This window comes from Nycticebus coucang, chromosome 10 (genome assembly GCF_027406575.1).
Source record: "Nycticebus coucang isolate mNycCou1 chromosome 10, mNycCou1.pri, whole genome shotgun sequence".
NCBI classification, from domain to species: Eukaryota; Metazoa; Chordata; class Mammalia; order Primates; family Lorisidae; genus Nycticebus; species Nycticebus coucang.
This window is the reverse complement of record NC_069789.1, coordinates 69,720,544-69,743,178: the sequence shown is the minus strand read 5'-3', so window position 1 is coordinate 69,743,178 and position 22,635 is coordinate 69,720,544. Positions and strand designations below refer to the sequence as shown.

Here is a 22,635-nt window from a genome sequence, read left to right as displayed (position 1 = left end):
AGTAGCAGCTGTTTCTGCCACTTCTCTGGTCTTGGGACTCATGTTTCCCTTCCCCCCTCCACCCAGCTTCTACATGTGGAGATAGATATTTACTTTTAAAAAAAGTAAAGACTTTATTTTTTATACATCTTTTTAGATACCTATGAAACTACAAACAAAATTACTCTATCCTACTGAAAAGGAGAGGGGAATTAAGTAAAGCTTTTCATTAGACGTGTCCCTCTTCAATTATACTTACTCATGCTGTACCTGTAATTTCACTTTTCAGATTAACATTGACAGCTCGACAAGAGAAACTATCCTCAGGAACATTCAAGAACCCACCCAAACATGTTTTGAAGAGGCTCAAAAAACAGTGTATATGCACATGGAAAGGGATTCCTATCCCAGATTTCTAAAGTCAGAAATGTACCAGAAACTTTTGAAAACTATTCAGTCCAATAACAATTCCTGACTACCACTCAAAAGTTTAAATTGGAAATGATATATTGAAAGTACCGGGTTTGGCCTTTTAATTTAGAAGAACACACAGTCAAAAACAAAGTACAAATGAAGCAGAAATCAAACTATAAATTGATTTCTAGTTCTCAAATAGAAACATATCTCAAAAGGGATAGATTCAAGAACTCTTATAACCTGAATAAAACAATTTACAGCTTATCTACATAGTTTTGTTAATATGTAGGGGAAAAGTAGGTCTTTCTTCATGACACAAACATTGTAAAGTTTTTACTGTAGTAGTCATCCCAAAGCAACAAATGCTGGCATGAAAGCAGAGAGAAAGGAACTCTTATACACTGTTGGGGGGACTGCAAACTAGTACAATCTATGGAAAAGAATGTGGAGATACCTCAAAGAATTAAAAGTAGACCTACTATTTGACCTAGCAACCTGACTATTGGATATTTACCCAAAGGGAAAAAAGTTATAGAGCACAATTCACAATGGCAAAGATTTGCAATAAACCCAAGTGCCCCTCAATAATAAGTGGATTAATAAAATGTGGTATATATATATATATAGCATGAAGTATATATATAGAGAGAGAGCATGGTGTGTATATATATAGCATGAAGTACTATTCAGCCATAAAAAATGGTGAACTAATACCTTTATAACAACCTAGATGGAACTAGACATCATTCTTCTAAGTAAAGTATAAGAATAGAAAAAAAAATACCACATATACTCACTATTAAATTTTAATGAATCATTCAATTACCCATGTGTACATTTGGTAGTAAAACTCAAAGAAAGCAAGGAGGTGGGAGGGGGTAGGAAGGAAGGGATAAATTCACACCTAACAGATACAATTCACACTATCTTGGTGATGGGCACATTTATAACTTTATCTCAAACTGTATAAAGGCAATTTATGTAACCAAAACATTTGTACCCCTGTAATATTCTGAAATAATAAAAAATAGCAAAAATAATAAAGTTTCTCAGTTACAATAAAAAAATTTACAGTCATAATGTACAGATTACTTCTCTTAAAACTATAGGTATACGAATTGTGTCTCTAGCATGAATGTATTCTATAGAGCAATCTGTATAATTTTAATTATTTCTCTACATAATATGAATAAATTAATAGTAATTTGATTGATGGACAAACTTGATACTCACAGTACAATCAATTGTATTACATCATGAGTGATATAAAAAAGATGTGTTCTTGAGAGATACTTATATCACATTCATCTTCTATATGTGAAAAATTTCTGATGATTCTAGGCTATTGAAAATGTATGAATTTCTTTATTTATTCTTGAACTTACATTGCTATGGGTATAAAATTTGGTTCCTGTATTTTGAGATATTTTTCCTTATCATGTAAACTCATCATGGTCCTGGTAATCAATACATTCAAGTATAAACTGAACTCATCATGGTCCTGGTAATTAATAAACTCAAATATAAACTAAAGATTTCCAACGTGTTTTTTAAAAGACACGATAAGCATGTATTTCTAGTACACATTTCTAAAGGACTAAAATTAGTGTGTTGTACTAGTGAGAATATATAAAATTTTTAATTTTTGTAGTTTTCATAGAAAATATAGGCAATTTAACACATTCATTTCATGTTACCTCCCATCACTATATTTATTTATTTAATGATGGGGTTTCCCATTCTCACCCAGGCTTGCATGCAGTGGCCCAATCACAGCTCACTCTTACCTCAAATTCCTGGGCTCAAGAGATCCTACCACTTCAGCCTCCTACAGTATCTGACCTGCACCACACCAGCTAATTTCTTAATATTTTGTATAGACAGGGTTTTGCTATATTGCTCTTACTGTCACTTTTTTTTAAATTATTATTGTTGGGGATTCATTGAGGGTACAATAAACCAGGTTACACTGACTGCATTAGTTAGGCAAAGTCCCTCTTGCAATCGTGTCTTGCCCCCAAAGCTCTTACTGTCACTTCGGATTCAACACCCATATTCAGAAGCTCACAGTAATATTTACAAGTATAAGCATTTATCTGCTGCATTTTATATTTGAAAGACTTCAGAAATTTTATGTTTTATATTTCTAAAGGAAAAAATCATTCAAAATTATTTCCCCCCCTAGAATCATTTCTTTTTGTATTTTCTTTCTTTGTTTTGTTGTTTGGGATTCATTGAGGGTACAAAGAATTAGATTACACTGATTGCAGTTAAGTAAAGTCCCTCTTACAATTATGTTTCACCCCTAAGAGGTTTGCCATACACTGTAACCCCCCACCCCTCTCCTTCCCAATCCCTCATTCTACTACCCCTCCTTGTATTAGATCATCTACTGCCCTTATATTATAATTGAGTACATTGGATTCTTGCTTCTCCATTTTTGTCATACTTTACTAAGAAGAATGTGTTCCACCTCCGTCCAGGTTAATATAACAGATGCAAAGTCTCTGTCTTTTTTAATGGCTGAATAGTATTCCATGGTATCCATATACCACAGCTTCTTAATCCATTCCTGGGTCGGTGGGCATCTGAGGATTTTGAAACCCTAAGAAAAGAAATTACAGAAGACACTAACAAATGGAAGAACATACCATGCTTCTGGCTGGGAAGAATCAACATTGTCAAAATGTCTATTCTACTCAAAGCAATAGACAGATTCAATGCAATCCTCATTAAAATATCAACATCATATTTTGAAGAACTGGAAAAAATAGTACTTCTTTTGTATGGAACCAGAAAAAATCCCCATATAGCTAAGGCTACTCTTAGCAATAAAAACAAAGTTGCAGGCATTACACTACCAGACTTCAGGCTGTATTACAAGTCTCTAGTAATCAAAACAGCCTGGTATTGGCACAAAAATAGAGACATAGACATATGGAACAGAATAGAAAACCAAGAGATGAAACCAGTCTCTATATGCCATCTGATCTTCAATAAATCAAACAAAAACATACAGTGGGGAAAAGAATCCCTATTCAACAAACAGAGCTGGGAGAACTGAATAATCACATGTAAAAGACTGAAACTGGACCCATATCTTTCACCACTTAACAAAAATTGGCTCAAGATGGATAAGACTTAAATCTAAGACATGAAACAATAAAAATCTTAGAAGAATTATGTGGAGGAAACTCTGGATGATGCTGGAGTGGGGAAAAATTTTATGACAGACTTCGGTGGCCACCACCACAACAAAAATTAACAAATGGGACTTAATTAAGCTGAAAAGCTTCTGCACAGCTAAAGACATAACAAATAAAGCAAAAAGATGACCTTCAGAATGGGAAAAGATATTTGCAGGGTATCAATCTGACAAAGGGTTGATAACTAGACTCTGAAGAGCACTCAAAATAATCAACAGAAAAAAGTAAACAATCCCATCTACCTCTGGGCAAGAGATATGAACAGAACCTTCTCTGACTAAGACAGACAAATGGCTAACAAACATTTGAAAAACTGCTCATCATTCCTGATCATCAAAGAAATGCAAATCAAAACCACTTTGCGATGTCACCTAATCCCAGTGAGAACAGCCCACATCACAAAGTCTCAAACCTCCAGATGCTGGCGTGGATGTGGTGAGAAGGAAACACTATTACGCTGCTGATGGGACTGCAAACTAATACAAAGTTTTTGGAAAGAAGTATGGAGAATCCTCAAAGAACTCAAATTAGACTTCCCATTTGATCCTACAATCCCATTACTAGGCATCTACCCAAAAGAAAAAAAAAATCCTTTTATCATAAGGACCTGCATTAGCCTGTTTATTGCAGCTAAATTTACAATCACCCCTTAGAATCATTGTTAAGGATGCATATTTTCTCTTGGTTTTGAAAAGTGGCTTAAAATAGATTTGACCCTTCTACTGAAGCAAAACTTTCCCTCTTAATGATTCCCTAATTTTCATATCACTACATTATTTATTCCATGAGTGATTACATTTTCTTGGTACCTGGGAGTATAAATTTTGTCAGAGTCAGATGTCTCTATAGTTCCCAAAATCCCAGGCATTTTTGTCTGCAGTGCTTTTTACTTTTAAAAAATGAGCAACAGGAGTAAGTGCCTAACCAATCATGACACATTCAGATGCCCAGAAGGGCTAAGTCACTAAATCACCCTACCTTCAGCTCTGAAACTAATGAGGCCTACCGAAAAACCAAAATATTCATAAACAAAGAAGTATCACTTATGCCATTTTTAAAAAGCACTTTGGGGCCAGTGCGGTGGCACACGTGTAACCCCAACACTCTGGGAAGCCGAAGTGGGTGGATCACTTGAGCTCACAAGTTTGAGACAGCTTGAGCAAGAGTGAGCCCCCATCTCTAAAAAATAGCCAGACATTGTGGCAGGCACCTGTAGTCCCAACTACTTGGGAGGCTGAGGCAAGAGGATTGCTTGAGCCCCACAGTTACAGGGTGCTGTGAGCTGTGACACCACAGGGCACTCTACTGGGGCAAGAAAGACTCTGTCTCAAAAAAAAAAAAGTACTTTAATTTTGCACAATAGAAAGCATACCGAATTCATTGTTAAGAAATATGGGTTTCAGTTTTGTGTTTCGCAAGTTAGCTAAATTGATTTAGCTCTGTATAAATTTTAGAAAATTGCACAAATGACATATTCTCTCTGCTCCTGATTTTCTGAGGCTAATCACTAACCACTTCAACAATGAACTGATTAGAATAGGTAATACCTTGGTTCCTTTCCAACTTCAAAATTCTAATTACCTTCCATATTTTTAAATTGCCAAGTTATTCAATACCTAAAGGGTTTTGGATGACCTTTTGCTTCTATTTGGATGACATTCTATTCCCTCTGATTTTATATTAATATATGTAATAGCATGATATATATTTAATACTGAACTTTGCCACAAAAGCACTCTTCCAAGATGAAATGTGCTCAGATGTCTATAAATCATGAACAATCTCTGGCCCCCTACTGTCTCCCTTAACCCACGTCTTCAACACCATTCACTGCCGAATGAATGTGTTCCAGCTCCAAGAAAAGCCTTCACAGACTGTACAAAACACTGTGGAGTTTCCACAAAAAAAAAAAAAAAAAAAAAAGAACTACCGTATGATCCAGCAATCTCATTTCTGGGTATTTATCCAAAGGAACTGAAAATAGGCTCTCAAAGAAATATCTATACTTCTGTGTTCACTGCAGCACTAGAGTTAGGTTGTTTCCAGATCTTCTATTACCTCCATATCACCATGGACAAGTTATGAAAACTGCCTAACTGTCCTTCAACTGATAATTGGATAAATAAAATATTATATTTACAATTGAATATTATTCAGCCTTAAGGAAAAAGAAAATCTTGCCATTTGTGCCAACATGGATGGAGATGGAAGACACCATGCCAAGACAAAAAAAAAACAAGACACAGCAACAGAAATACTGCAGGATCTCACTTAGATGTGGAATCAGAAACAGTGAAACTCCTAGAAACTGAGATAGTAGGAATGACAGTTGTCAGGGGCAGGAGGGAGGGAGATATTAGTCAAAGGGTAAAGTGTCAGTTACACAGTATGAACAAATTCTGGAGATCCAATGTACAGCATAGTGACAGCAGTTACATACTTGTATGCTTGAAATTTACTCAAAAGATAGATCTTAAATCTTCTCAGTACAGACATATACACACAAATGGTAACTAAGTAGAGTTATGGGTATGTTAATTAACTGGATTGTGGTGATCATTGGTGACAATGTATACATCTATCAAAAATTGTATATGTTAAATATATACAATTTTTACATGTCTATAATAGCTCAGTAAAGCTGTTTTTCTAATCCTCACAGATTATCCTTTAGCATGGAAATTTCAGGGGGATAAAATATTAATATTCTTCACAGCATGTATTATATTTAAATTTGGGTAATAATATGCAAAAAGTGATAGAAATTGTAAGATTTACACTTGATAGGGGCAAGTAGGATATCATTAAGATCTTTGTATTTTTTTTATTTTTTTATTATTAAACCATAGCTGTGTACATTAATGCAATCATATGTGAAATTTAGTAAATGTAGAATGTAAATGTCTTAACACAATAACTAAGAAAATGCCACGAAGGATGAAAATGTGTGTCAAAGGGTGATTAAGACCTTTGGATCAATGGGTAATGTTGTTCATTGTTGTGGAGATTGAAAGATAACAAAAGAATATAAATTTCTTAAGTCTAGGACTGTATCTTATTCTACGTATATCCTCACTGCTAGACAGAGAACATGAAACGCATTACACTTGAAAAAACAGAAAATGAATGAGTAAATGAATGAATCCATTAGTTCAATCATCATCAAGAAATGAATAAATCTGGTGTTAGATTCCTTTTGCGCTGTAACTTAGTACTGTCAACCTTTAAAAAGCAATTTCTGGTTTGGAAGATTTCAGAACTAACAGATGCATAAAAATTAGAGGAAGATGGGCTGAATTTGAACAATTGAGCAAATCCCCTCTCCATTACATAGAAAGACTGGATAAACAAAAATGCAGTTCAATTAAATATTGATGATACCTAGGAGAAAGTGAGACAAAGCAAGTCTACTAAGGACAGGAAAATTTATACATGTCTGAGTGTGGTAGGCTGATGGAAGGAAGAGCAGGCTATAAAGCAATGCTTAGTCATCCCCTCAATAAAACAGTGATAATTCTGGTTGTTTTCATTATTAACATATATGTCAAATTTTCTCTTTTTTTTTTTAATAACTTGTAATTCCCTTTCAACCAAAAAAGTTTTTGGTCCTTTCTTTCCAAGTCATGAAGGTAGGTTGCATGAGTGTGTGAATAAATGTGTTTACCAAATTTTCTTTCAATATAAATTCTACGAACTAAGCTTGACAATATTTAATTAATTTCTATTTAACATTTCTATCAATTGCAGAAAGATTGCTTTTGGCATCTGTGTCCTACCAGCCTCCTTCACTCCAGAAGAAAGAACTCACGTCCATTCCACTTGCTTTGTTTAGCACATAGCACAGAATAAATGTTCTATATAAGTGGATGAATACTTTATGTTTTTGATGAAAAATAGAATGTCTAAAATATTTAATATTACTTTTCCAAGGAATTAAATGCAGGAGAATTCTGTTCAAGATTTTTAGTTTTACTATGAAAAATGTCTCTTGGGCCTCAAATTTGACTAAAGTGGCATTACTTATTTGAAATGCCCATAAAGTATAAAACTAGATATTAACTAGAATTCTTATTAAGAAGCAAAAGGATTCATATAGCATAGAATAAATATCTGGGTCCATTGCCAAGAAAGAAAAGTAGCTGAGCAAAAGAATATTTTTCTAAAAAATAGTATGTATTTTATTAAGGTACACTGTCATTAGTTGTGCAAGGTGTTACCACAATAGTCCAATTCTCTCTAAGCCACTGGATTTATTTATTTTTCTCTAAAAATACCAGTATAAGGATAAGATTGATGAAATCAAGTTCTCATCTGAACTTGATGATGATTCCCAGTTATGATAAGCTAGGGAAAAAAATTGTTTTCATATGTTTCAAATTCTCCTGATCTCGCTCCATCAGTGATTGAGTATATTTATGGCAAAGTAGGAAATGCTACATATATGTAGCAAAATAATACACATTTTTTGAACAGCTTCAGAATAGCGTGGGCCCTTCTCCTTCTAATGAGTTAAGTGAACTAAATGCTGACATAACTAGCAAAAGGAAATAAGAATAATTAACAGCCTTTATCAGTTATATCTCTTTTGAAAGGACGAATATTTGTACTCCAGAAAAAAGCAGGTCTAAAGTTTTCAGTTTTGCTAATACTCTGATTTTGCCTCCTAGATACAATCTCCCTTCCAGCAATCTCAGAGTCTTTGCATCATGTTGTGTAAAGAAGATGCCACATATGGTGTACTGAAATAAAAAGCTTTGGAACAAAGTACAAAGCAATTGGATCAGCACCTGTTCATTCACCTGATGTTCTTGTACCTTTAGCACCAGCAGGCTCAGCTTCCCCATCTCATCCATAAAATAAAATAGGACTAGACAATTAAGCCGCAAGGTGTGCATATTTTATTACATTCCATTACTAATGTGTTTGTCACTTTCTTTCCTGTAACTAGTATTCAGGACTCAGTTCAAAAAGAAATTTCTGTAACAATTGACGTTTTCGTGAGGAGGTAAATAATGAACTATTTAATTTGCATTTAACGCTAGTTAAGGGAGTTCTTTTTAAGTATTTCACATAATAACAGAATTTAAACACAAGTTTTATCTGCACTTATTCTTTAAGTACTATTTGTCCACAAATTCCATGTTTCATTTTACTGAAAGTTAAAAAGAGTTTCAGATCATTTTAACTTAATAATCTAAATACTTTTCTTTTTCTTCTTTTTAATTAAGTATTGTTAAAATTGAGTTATTAGAGAGGCGGAGCAAGATGGCAGCCGAGTAACAGCTTCTTTGCATCTGGGCACTGTGAGTCTGGGGAGATAGGACTCCAGACATCTCTGGCTGGTGGGATCTGCCTATCATCACCCCTGAGAGGATACAGGGAGTCAGCGAGAGACTTCTGGACCCCAAGAGGAGGACTAAAACAGTGGAAAACTGGCAAGTGGTCACGTGTGTTCAATCCGTCTAAACCCGCCACAACTGTAAGTTCAGTAGCAGCGAGACTGCAAACCAGAAAGGCCTTACCTGTGAACCGTTTTGGTGTCTTTGGACTTGGCACTCAGCTGAACTGCCTTGGGGAGAGGCTGAGCGGGAGTGCGGAGAACTTTGGCCGTTGTCTAGGGCCCAAGTCTGAGCCACTGAGCCAGACGGAGCTAATAGTGTTTGGCTCTGGGTCACAGGCAGCAGCCATTGTGAGCGATCTGCCCCGGCAAGCTCCACCCTCAGGGTCCCAGAGCTAGAATTGGGTGGAAGCTGGTAACCCAGTGACCAAGTAGCCTAAGGGCGGGGTCTGAGCCACCTTGCAGCCCTAACCCTCGGGGGCAGAGGGAGACCAGTTTTGGCACACAGGGTAAGTGGATAGCCACTTCAGCAGTGATTCCAGCGACAAGCACTTCCCTGGGAGAGCTTCTGCTCAACCAGTGAACAACTTCAAAGTGCCTTTTAAGTGGGCTGAAGAGAGATTTAGGGTGTCTACCTGCTGGGGTTTGAGAAACTAGCAGCCTCCAGTCGTATCAGAACTGTGATTAACATCTCATACCCCAGAAGACCACCTGTTGCCCAGACAATACTCAATAACATATACACACTGCTTTGTTTTTGGTTGTATTTTTTTTTTGGTTTGGTTGTTTTCTTTTGTTTATTTTGATATTGTTGATGTTGTTTTGTTTTTTAAGTTCAACCTTTCCCATACAGATCCTTTTTCTTTCTCAATTTTTCTAGTTTAATTATAATTTCCCATTGCTGCCTATTTCAATAATTAGAACTTAATTTTTCTTAGTGTTCCTACCGCTATTATTTGGTTTTCCACCCAATTTTATCCTGTAAAGTTTTCTGTTTGCTTGTTTTGGTTTGATTTATAGCATTTTTGTCTTTCTTCTCTACTTGGTGGAGGTGGGGGACTGTGTCTGATCAGGTTAGCAAAGAGCTGCTGAACTCAAGGGAACCACCCAACTGGGCACCCCCAGAAGGTGGTTTTTTTTTTAAGGTTGTATCAAAGTACCCTACTGTACACCTATATTGCTCTGTCTCCCTCTTTCTGTGCCTCTCTTCTTTTTGTCAATATTCCTTTTACCCACCCCCTCTCCTTTCTCTATTTTTCTTTTTTTTTTTCTTATCACTCAGTCCTCCTTTCTTTCATCGCTTTGTTGCTCTTCAACCTTCTCACACTTCTGGTCCTGTAACCGTTAGTCCACAGGCACGAGAACTTAAAGAGCAAGAGGAAGTGAAAGGAAAATTAGAGCAAGGAAACAGATAAAAGAAATCACTCATGAGGAAGAATCAGCAGAAAACTCCAGGCCACATGAAGAACCAGTCCAGAACAACCCCGCCAAGGGACCATGAGGTAGCTACTGCAGAGGATTCCACCTATACAGAAATGTTAGGAATGAAGAAAGGGAATTTAGAATATACATGTTGAAAACAATGAAAGAAATGATGGAAACAATGAAGGAAACTGCTAATAAAGTGGAAAATAACCAAAAGGAAATTCAAAAACAGAATCAAATAAGAGATGAATGATATGAAGAATATAAAAAGGATATAGCAGAGTTGAAGGAACTGAAACAGTCAATTAAGGAACTTAAAGATGCAATGGAAAGTATCAGCAACAGGTTAGACCATGCAGAAGAAAGAATTTCAGAGGTAGAAGACAAAGTTCTTGAGATAACTCAGATAGTAAAAGAGGCAGAAGAGAAGAGAGAGAAAGCAGAACGTTCACTGTCAGAATTATGGGACTTTATGAAGCGTTCCAACATACAAGTTATAGGAATTCAAGAAGGGGAAGAACAATGCCCCAGAGGAATGGAAGCCATACTAGAGAATATTATAAAAGAAAATTTCCCAAATATCACCAAAGATTCTGACACACTGCTTTCAGAGGGCTATCGGACCCCAGGTCGCCTCAACTCTAACCGAGCTTCTCCAAGACACATTGTGATGAACCTGTCCAAAGTCAAGGCAAAAGAAAAGATTCTGCAAGCTGCCAGGAATAAGCGCCAGTAGACCTACAGGGGCAAATCCATCAGAATGACCGCAGACTTCTCTAATGAAACTTTCCGAGCAAGAAGACAATGGTCATCTACCTTTAATCTACTTAAACAGAACAATTTCCAGCCCAGAATTCTGTACCCTGCTAAGCTAAGCTTCAAAATTGACGGAGAAATCAAATCATTTATGGATATACAAACATTGAGGAAATTCGCCACAACAAGATCAGCTCTACAGGAAATACTTCAACCTGTTCTGCACACTGACCACCACAATGGATCAGCAGCAAAGTAAGAACTTAGAAATTAAAGGACAGAACCTAACCTCCACACTGATGCAAAAGATAAAACTAAGCAATGGACTCTCACCAAATAAGATGAATAGAATACTACCACACTTATCAATTATCTCAATAAATGTTAATGGCTTGAATTCCCCACTGAAGACACATAGATTGGTTGACTGGATTAAAAAACACAAGCCATCCATTTGCTGTCTGCAAGAAACACACCTGGCTTCAAAAGACAAATTAAGGCTCCGAGTCAAGGGTTGGAAGACAATTTTTCAGGCAAATGGAATTCAGAAGAAAAGAGGAGTTGCAATCTTATTTTCAGATACATGTGGATTTAAAGCAACTAAAGTCAAAAAAGACAAAGATGGTCACTTTATATTGGTCAAGGGAAAAATACAACAAGAAGACATTTCAATTCTAAATATCTATGCACCCAATTTAAATGCTCCCAGATTCTTGAAACAGACCTTACTCAGTCTGAGCAATATGATATCTGATAATACCATCATAACAGGGGACCTTAACACTCCTCTTACAGAGCTGGACAGATTCTCTAAACAGAAATTAAACAAGGATATAAGAGACTTAAATGAGACCCTAGAACAACTGTGCTTGATAGACGCATATAGAACACTCCATCCCAAAGATAAAGAATATACATTCTTCTCATCACCCCATGGAACATTCTCCAAAATTGATCATATCCTCGGACACAAAACAAATATCAACAGAATCAAAAGAATAGAAATTTTACCTTGTATCTTCTCAGACCATAAGGTACTAAAGGTGGAACTCAACTCTAACAAAAATGCTCAACCCCACCCAAAGGCATGGAAATTAAACAATCTTCTGTTGAATAACAGATGGGTGCAGGAAGAAATAAAACAGGAATTCATTAACTTCCTTGAGCATAACAACAATGAAGACACAAGCTACCAAAACCTGTGGGATACTGCAAAAGCAGTTTTGAGAGGAAAATTCATCGCTTTAGATGCCTACATTCGAAAAACAGAAAGAGAGCACATCAACAATCTCACAAGAGATCTTATGGAATTGGAAAAAGAAGAACAATCTAAGCCTAAACTCAGTAGAAGAAAAGAAATATCCAAAATCAAATCAGAGATCAATGAAATTGAAAACAAAAGAATCATTCAGAAAATAAATGAAACAAGGAGTTGGTTTTTTGAAAAAATAAATAAAATAGGTAAACCATTGGCCAGACTAACGAGGAATAGAAAAGTAAAATCTCTAGTAACCTCAATCAGAAATGATAAAGGGGAAATAACAACTGATCCCACAGAAATACAAGAGATCATCTCTGAATACTACCAGAAACCCTACGCCCAGAAATTTGACAATGTGAAAGAAATGGATCAATATTTGGAATCACACCCTCTCCCTAGACTCAGCCAGGAAGAAATAGAGCTCCTGAACAGACCAATTTCAAGCCCTGAGATCAAAGAAACAATAAAAAATCTTCCAACCAAAAAATGCCCTGGTCCAGATGGCTTCACTCCAGAATTCTATCAAACCTTCAAGGAAGAGCTTATTCCTGTACTGCAGAAATTATTCCAAAAAATTGAGGAAGAAGTAATCTTCCCCAACACATTCTATGAAGCAAACATCACCCTGATACCAAAACCAGGAAAAGATCCAAACAAAAAGGAGAATTTCAGACCAATCTCACTCATGAATATAGACGCAAAAATTGTCAACAAAATCCTAGCCAATAGATTACAGCTTATCATCAAAAAAGTCATTCATCATGATCAAGTAGGCTTCATCCCAGGGATGCAAGGCTGGTTTAAAATACGCAAGTCTATAAATGTTATCCACCATATTAACAGAGGCAAAAATAAAGATCACATGATCCTCTCAATAGATGCAGAAAAAACATTTGATAAAATCCAGCATCCTTTTCTAATGAGAACACTGAAGAGTATAGGCATAGGTGGCACATTTCTAAAACTGATTGAAGCCATCTATGACAAACCCACAGCCAATATTTTACTGAATGGACTAAAACTGAAAGCTTTTCCTCTTAGAACTGGAAACAGACAAGGTTGTCCCCTGTCACCTTTACTGTTCAACGTAGTGCTGGAAGTTCTAGCCAATACAATTCGGCAAGACAAGGAAATAAAGGGAATCCAAATGGGAGCAGAGGAGGTCAAACTCTCCCTCTTTGCTGACGACATGATCTTATACTTACAGAACCCCAAAGACTCAACCACAAGACTCCTAGAAGTCATCAAAAAATACAGTAATGTTTCAGGATATAAAATCAGTGTCCACAAATCAGTAGCCTTTGTGTACTCCAATAACAGTCAAGATGAGAAGCTAATTAAGGACACAACTCCCTTCACCATAGTCTCAAAGAAAATGAAATACCTAGGAATATACCTAACGAAGGAGGTGAAGGACCTCTATAAAGAAAACTATGAACTCCTCAGAAAGGAAATAGCAGAGGATATTAACAAATGGAAGAACATACCATGCTCAGGGATGGGAAGAATCAACATTGTTAAAATGTCTATACTTCCCAAAGCAATCTATCTATTCAATGCCATTCCTATCAAAATACCAACACCATACTTTCAAGATTTGGAAAAAATGATTCTGCGTTTTGTATGGAACCGGAAAAAACCCCGAATAGCTAAGGCAGTTCTCTGTAACAAAAATAAAGCTGGGGGCATCAGCATACCAGATTTTAGTCTGTACTACAAAGCCATAGTGCTCAAGACAGCATGGTACTGGCACAAAAACAGAGACATAGACACTTGGAATCGAATTGAAACCAAGAAATGAAACTAACATCTTACAACCACCTAATCTTCGATAAACCAAACAAGAACATACCTTGGGGGAAAGACTCCGTATTCAATAAATGGTGTTGGGAGAACTGGATGTCCACATGTAAAAGACTGAAACTGGACCCACACCTTTCCCCACTCACAAAAATTGATTCAAGATGGATAAAGGACTTAAATTTAAGGCATGAAACAATAAAAATCCTCAAAGAAAGCATAGGAAAAACACTGGAAGATTTATCTAATCTCAATACCCTAATCATCATTAGCACTACCTCTCACAAATAAGCTAAATGGATAATAAATGTACAATGATCTAGAGTATATAAATATGTATTAAGATTTGAAATGCCATTATCTATACAGACTGATTTAATATGAATGTTTGCTATTATACCTGTCTCTAGTTACTGGCTGCTAATAAATTCAGACAATTGGTTTAAAACATCATTGACCTTGAGTTCATCATGATGCAATATATCAATGTAGCAAAATACCCCATAAGTATACACGCATAAAAAATAAATGGGATTTTTAAAAAAATTTTAAATAACAACAAAAAACACATCCTTGTCGCTTAGGTCTCCATCTGAATGAAAAAGTACCACCAACTGATGAAATGATGCCCAAATTCCACTACAGAGAGGAAACATCTTCTCTTTAATTAGCAAATATGTTGCTTAAGCTAATAACTAAAAAACACACATTGGGTATTTTAATAAATAAATATATGTATTGAAAAAAGAGGAGGTGAAAGTAGAGAGGCCAAACTATATAAGGAGGTTGGAGGCCCTGGTCCCCACCATGCTGCACCCCAGCACATTTTAGACAAAATGTGAGCAGAGGAGATTGAAGGGCTGGGTCAGGGCCGTGGCCGGTCAGTACCAACTGGCTGTGCCTTCAGCGTGAGGGGGAGCAGGTACAGGCAAACAGCAAGAAATATCATTAGAAACACCAAAAGCAAGAAAATGCTGAAAGGATCTAGAACGTATGGCCAAAGAATTTAGAAAAAAATAAAGCAGTTGATCATGAGAGCACTTTAATTTTAACAAGCAGCATCTTCCCCATCTGAAGTGGTTTTTAATCTGCCAGCTACAAATGCAGCAGCATTTGCCCATTTCTGAAAACAACACCCAGCAGCTGGCACCTACTACTGTTGCTGTGCCCTGAAATGGTGTTTAAAACGAAGAACCCTGGATGGAAGTGGAAGACATTATTCTTAATAAAGCATCACAAGAATGGAGAAGCAGGAATCCTATGTACTCAAGTTTGATATGAGGACAATTAATGACAATAAAGGTTATGGGGGGGAGGAAAAGCAGAAAGAGGGACGGAGGGAGGGGGGTGGGGCCTTGGTGTGTGTCACACTTTATGGGGGCAAGACATGATTGCAAGAGGGACTTTACCTAACAATTGCAATCAGTGTAACCTGGCTTATTGTACCCTCAATGAATCCCCAACAATAAAAAAAAAAAAAAACAAAAAAACGAAGAACCATCCTCTTATGGCTTAGATAAGTTATCTAAGTACAAACAAGTATGTTTATAAAAAAGGACTTGACCAGAGGCATCTTCAAATTTTAACAGTTTATGAACAGAATTCCTTCAATGAAGTCTTTGTAGTTCATTAAGAATATTGATACACATTGTTTTACTTGAGCCTCAAAACAATCCTATAAGCAATGCAATTTTTCCCTGATGTGTAGAGGAGAGTAACAAGACCCACCAAGCAGGACCTTTGATGCTACATGGACCAGTGGCTGACTGGTGAAATGCAAACATAAAGACAAAAATCCAGGAACAGGATGATAGCAGACCCTCCTGCACATGTGAGCTCAGCGAGTTGATGTGATGGATGCGCACGTCCAGACCACAGTACCTGGCAGATAGTCATGATCTGAAAGAGATAGTTATTAACATAGAGCACGTTTCTAGAAAGTAATGCTATGTGAGAACCAAAATGGATAGAAACAATATTGAAGCTAAACGAAATAGGTACGGGGAAACAAAAGGAGTAGTAAAATGAATGGAAAGGAATAGCAGCCCCAGATGTCAAACAGCATTCACAGATCCAGTACATCCTAACTCATTAAGCTCAAATGTATCCATTGCATCTTTGGGATGTCATTAAATACTTAATAGATGTGAGGTATTGGGCTAGTTGCAAGGGATAAACAGTAGGCAAAGAAACTGGTCTGAACCTTCAACATGCTTAGACATCAGAGGAGAAGAAAGGTAAATAAATAAATAAACATGATGCAAAGAATGCAGTGATGGTCAATAAATAACATTCATAATGATAAACACCCTTCCTTAAAGAACTTCCGTTCTTCCTAAGGAAACATCAATGCAAGAAATAAATATGCAAGATCTATGCACATACTTAGCCTGAAATTTATACTTTAAAAGGAATGGTGTGCAAAAAGAGGTGGGAAAATCTACTGTATAATTTAGCTTCTTGACAGGTTTACAACTCATCTTGCTACTTCTAATTAATAATACATTTTGCTATATTATTAGACATTTGGAAGTGTTTCTCTGGCAGCACTTGTAACTGAGTTCTTTCTCACAGGCTTCTGCTAGCGAGAAGAAGAAGAATAAAAGACAGCTAAGGTAAATATAGCCTGTTACATGCTGTAACGCTGTGTGATGGCACCTCAGCCCCTGCGTGATTCATGCACGAGTTACATCCCAAGCAACTAAATCTAAAATTGGAGTGTATGTGCTAGCACAGTTTTTATGTCTCAGTTTGGCAGTTTCTTTCTAGAGCTTCTACAAATGAACGTTATTATTAGCATAAAGATTTGGTGAAAAGTGTCATAAATGCTTATTCTTTGAGAAGAAAAGAGAGAAAAAGATTCTGATACTCCATTTCCAAGGAAAAACCTTGGAAGCTAGTAGGTGCCAGGCACTGTAGATGGTCATTTTGATTTTCTTATCTATTTATTTTGAAGCCTCAAAATAAATAGATATAGATATTTTGAAGCCTCAAAATAAATGTGTCAAGAAGTTATTATTAACTAAATTTTAACTCTGGAGAAAAACTGAGGTTCAGAGAGATTTACTTGTTCACACTCAGGGAACTAAGACACCAAACCAAGGCTTAAACTAAAAACTTTTTAACTCTATCATCCTTTATCCTTTGCCATAAATAAAAAGGGATTTTGCTTTAAGTGATTCTTTTTTCTTTTCCAGTCACATGCACAGAGATTGGCCTCTGACTTTGAGGAGTCACTGGTGTGATTAATGACTGATTCTCTTGACAAAATCTCAAAACAGCTATTGTGATCACCCAAATGACATCACAAATGTGGTTGCAATTATTGTTCAGGAGACATACAGGTTCGCAAATTCTTCCTAGGCAATAGGCAAACAGTATTGATATGTGCATTAAACCACAAAGGCTTAATTTTAAAAGAGATTACTACCATCACTCAAAGGCAGAGAAGCCATTCAGATAACACTGAAATGAATAATCATTCAGATAACTGGAAGACATTCAGAAATCATCATTGTCCTTGTTTGCTAGACTCGTCCAGAGTCTTCTCTCCCTCACTGAAACATCAGGATCATCTTGTTCCCCCAGCCTAGATCTCCTGCCTGAACCCCACACCTTATCCATGCAATACTACCACATACCAGAACCATCCTTTACGGTGCACCCTTTCTGCCAGTTATTATGCTAACACATGTAATATATTGCCACCCCTCAATAAAGATGGGTGGTCTGACTCTCATATTCAGATATGTTACTTTCCTGGATGGAGCTGTCACTTCCCTGAAGTCACAACCCCAGCAGGTGATGAAACCAGGAAGCAATTCAAGTCCAGGTCTTTCTTTTTTTGGTTAGCAACAACAAAACAAAAATGATTTATTTGCAACACAGTTCAGTCCTGTCACTTAAAAACAATGTAGGTGTAGAAAGGCATCACACGGGAAGCATCGTTTAATCCAAGATAGAGTTCCATGATCTCCAAAGACAGCAAGCCCACTTCCCTCAGAGACCCATACCCAGAGCCACACTGGACACATGAAATAGCCAAGCCTGGAATGAAGGCAGCTCCAGTCTTTGACATTTTTGTCCCTCCCGACAGACCTCTACTCCCCTCCACTCCTAAATCAGCCAATTCCCAGGCTCTGAAGTTTCAGGGAGCTTTCTTCGTGGGATAATTAATAAGGGGTTAAGTATTACACGAAATAAGAAAATAGCCCGTGAACTCTGTTATTCCATAGGAAACTTCAAGTAACTCCTGTGCATAGTACTAATCAGTCAGGACCGCTCCTCTCTTTACCACAAAGCAGGTTTTAAAGTAGAAGCTTCTCATTTGCCTCCATACTCAAGTTTTTCTATGAGCTTCATTAAGGCTGCTGGCCTTACCCTGGGATAGGAAGGAATCCCGGGTACTTTTCCCAGAGTCAGGAGCTGAGAGGGAAAATTCTGCTAGCCAGAATATGATTTCCTCCCTTACATTCTCTCCAAAGATTGCTATAGATTTACCTGAAAGTTTTCTAGTCATCTGAGAGAAGTTTTAGACTCAGAAGTCCATGCAGGCACAGTAGCAAGAAGCTTGTCTGATGAGGCCCCGGTAGTTTCTAGGATCTAAGAGGCAAAAAAAAATTTCAAGCTACTTCCACTACCCCAAATCTCCTAGAGATTCAGAAGACAGACACCTTTCCTAGAGGATAGTAGGGTGATTTCTAAAGTCCTACCATCATTTGACAAAGCCCCAACCCCTCACAAAAAAAAAGCACATCTCCCAAGCATTAAGGGTACTGATCCATTCTAGGAGACTGTGTCTCAACTGTGTGTATAGTGAGTAACTCACAAGTGGGGGATGGCACTTAAGTAATGCTGCTTAAGGCAAGGAATAGAATTTACAGATTGGGCAGAGGATTGCTTACAGCTTTAATATATTTATTTTAAATGCTATCCATTTGGGGGGAAACCTGAGCTAGCTGTACCCTGTAACTTTGCTGTCATCTGCATGTTCAACAAGACTGAGCTATCATGCCCACATACTCCTTATGCAAAATACTCCCATTTGCCTCCATTGGAAGGATCTTAATGGGGATATATTTTTAAGGTATGCATGAGAACTGAGGGACACTCTGAGCCACCAGCTCATTTATAAGGTTCTGAATGATGGGGGCGGGGGCTTGAGAGCATAGCCTCGTACCCAAGGGCAGGCTCCTTCACAGTGATGGGGAGCAATGACCTACTGATCCCAGTCCAGCTGGTGAAAGCTGACTTGGAAACGGCAGAGGGAACACTGGTTATTTTCAGGCCCATCATGTTCCCAGGAGGAACCAGGAACCTTCTTAGAATGGAGGGCTGGCTCGAGGTAGTGGCCAAAATAAGTAGAAAGAACAAGAACAAATAAAGTTTTAACAAGGAAGAAAACGTTTGTTTTAGTGACCTACATAGCTGCCTGAGCCTTGCAGTGGTTCTCAACCTGTGGGTCATGATTCCTAAGACCATTGGAAAACACATCCTGTATATCAGATATTTACATTACAATTCATAACAGTAGCAAAATTACAGTTGTGAAATAGCAATGAAAATAATTTTATAGTTGGGGGTCACCACAACATGAGGAACTGTATCAAAGGGTGGCAGCATTAGGAAGGTTGAGGACCACAGTCTCTAAGTCAGACCTAGAGATTTCAGGCACTGTGAAAAGTGCAGCCTCTGGGTTGTATACACAACTTTGAGAAGTATCAGCTGCTTCTTGGACGTCTCTCAAGGTCTAAATTAACTCTTCTTAAAACAGGTCACCCGCAAGGTCTTGAAAAGAACCCACCTGCAGGGTCTAAAGCAGCCTCATTCCCATAATAGCCCAGGTCAGCCTGACCCAGACCAGTCCAAAATAGTCTAACTGTACCCATCATCCACTCTGCTCATATCCAACCAGTTACCTAACAACCTCAGACTCAAAACTATTTTCCTCTCAAGAGGAGAGGAAATAGGGTGGTATCTGTGCCTCAGTGGGTAGGGCGCCAGCCCCACATACCAAGGGTAGTGGGTTCAAACCCGGCCCCAGCCAAACTGCAACAAAAAAAATAGCCGGGCCTTGTGGCGGGCACCTGTAGTCCCAGCTACTTCGGAGGCTGAGGCAAGAGAATCACCTAAGCCCAGGAGTTGGAGGTTGCTGTGAGCTGTGTGATGCCATGGCACTCTACCGAGGGCAATAAAGTGAGATTCTGTCTCTACAAAAAAAAAAAAAAAAAAGAGGAGAGGAAATGCCGTCCCGGCAAACTCTTCCGGGACTCTGAGAAGTGGTTTAACCTTTTGAACACCTTTATGAGTGCCATTGAAATAGAGTAACAAGAAGGTAAGGTCCAAGGCTCAAGTGGGACACTGCCAGTGCTTAAGACCCTCACTGCCTTTTTGCTGCTGAGACAGGAAATGAAGTCATAGGACCCTGATTCCCTGGTGATTCCAAAGGTTTTGCTGAACATGTTGTGTGATCCCTTCTCTTTATAAGCTTTAGACATCAGAGAAAGCTTTGAAGAGCCTCTTCCTGAAGGAGGAAAGTGGTTGGCCAGGCTTTTCCCAACCCAGGGCTCTACATGGCAGGAGAAGTGGAAGTGAGTTGGCTGGAGTTGAAGGCAGTAAACCACAGTGGCTCTGGCTAGTGGTATTCTGCTGGGTTAGTCTCCGAGGAAAGTCCAGGGACTAGAAATGCCATGGGCCTCTGAGAGGCCTTGCTATATTGGCCAAGCACCTCACCATCCCAATGGTGTTTTTCTCCCTAGGTTTCCATGTGAGTAAGCTCAACTCCAGTACAATTCCAACATGTAGGGAGCCTAGGAGCCTGGCTTCTTTAGCTGCTTCTAGCAACTTCCAAATCAGGGGCCAAGTAGAATCCTCAGCCAGGAGGCCAATAGAAGGCTTCCCTACTTTTGCCCTGTATTCCCTGAAAAACACCAGTTCCCAAAGAAAAAGGATTCTAAGAATACTGAGGAGGACCATCTTGAAAGGGCTGATGTTTAACAACGGGCCTGACATCAGCCCAAAGGTATTACTATGATCTGTTTCTTTCACGCAGGTAAATTGAACCCTGGCTTCACAACCCGCAACAAGGAGTTGAGAGAAAAAAGAAAGACAAAGGCTCTATATTGCTTCCCTGGGAGGGCCTTCTGGGTCAAGAAGGTCTCCAAACTTGACCTTTTTGAATCAAAACAAACAGAAGCAGAAAGTGAGACAAGGCAGTATCAGAGCAAGATATTACTTATTAAGAGGCTGGGGTGGCTTAAAAGGAGAGTTTCATTCCAGGACTCACTCCTTACCTTATCCACTAGGGTGAAGAAAGGCAGCCCTACCCTGCCCTGCTGTACAGTAATCTCTTAATTAATCCTTAAAGGGCCGGAATCCCCCTGCTCCTTCTAACTTCCATGCCTCTAATAAAACATTTCCAAAAACATGGTCTCCTAATAATTTGCAATGATTGTTAAGAATGAAGATTCCTGGGCCTGGACCAAAACACAGACTCTCTGGGGTTGGTGTCTAGAAATTCAGACCTTAACAAGTCCTCCAAGAAATTCTGATGAGCACTAAAATACATAAATTTCTGCGTACACCTGCTAGAGCTTGAAGACGACTTAATGGTGGTTTTCAGTCTTGACTGTAACTTGGAATCACCTGGGGAACTTTAGCTATTGTGGATCCAGGGTATCATCCTCAGAGATTCTGATGAAATGGCTTTGGGTGTTACTGGGGCAACAAGATTTTTTAAAGTTTGCAAGTGATTTTTTTAATTTCAGATTAATATGACTGTACAAACAATTAGGTTACAATGATTGCATTCATTAGGTTAGGTCCCTCTTGTAGTTGTGTTCCACACAGGAGGTGTGCCATGTACATTATGTTGTGTCCATTAGTTGGGAGCACACCAATCTCCCTCCCTTAAACTTGAATTTAATTGAGTTTTTCTCCTATGTGGGCATGTATTAATTTCGTCTCCTGGCTTCATATTAATATTGAATACATTGGATATTTGCTTTCCCATTCTTGTGACACTTTACTAAAAAGAATGTGTTTCAACTCCCTTCAGGTTAATATAAAAGATGTAAAGTCTCTATCTTTTTATGGCTGAATAGTATTCTATGGTAATATATACCATAGTTTATTAATCCATTTATAGGTTGATAGGCACTTGGGTTGTTTCCACATGTTGGTAATTATAAATTGAGCTGCAATAAACAATCTAGTGCAAATGTCCTTATGGTAAAATGATTTATTTTTTCTTCTGGTTAGATGCCTAGTAATAGGATTGCAGGACCAAATGGAAGATCTAATTTGAGTTCTTTGAGGATTCTCCATACTTCCTTCCAAAAAGGTTGTATTAGTTTGCAACCCTACCAACAGTGTAAATGTGTTCTTTCTCTCCACATTTCCACCACCATCTGCAACTTTGAGACTTTGTGTGATGTGGTCTACTCTCCCTGGGG

General features: G+C 37.9%; 2 protein-coding genes across 2 annotated transcripts in view; one reads left to right on the top strand and one right to left on the bottom strand.

The window, feature by feature from the left end:
* Positions 1-1,246, top strand: part of RGS13 (regulator of G protein signaling 13) — a 30,804-nt gene extending 29,558 nt beyond the window's left edge. The window contains exon 7 of the mRNA XM_053606759.1: positions 269-1,246. Coding sequence (XP_053462734.1) covers positions 269-454 — 186 coding nt within the window. The 3' untranslated portion in view covers positions 455-1,246. The remainder of the gene's footprint in view (positions 1-268) is intronic.
* A 17,915-nt stretch (positions 1,247-19,161) lies between these two features.
* Positions 19,162-21,157, bottom strand: BMP15 (bone morphogenetic protein 15). Its single transcript, XM_053606067.1, is given in 5 exon segments — positions 19,162-19,334; positions 19,337-19,520; positions 20,429-20,658; positions 20,661-20,827; positions 20,910-21,157. Coding segments are annotated over 5 exon segments (1,002 nt in total).
* Positions 21,158-22,635: the final 1,478 nt, after the last annotated feature.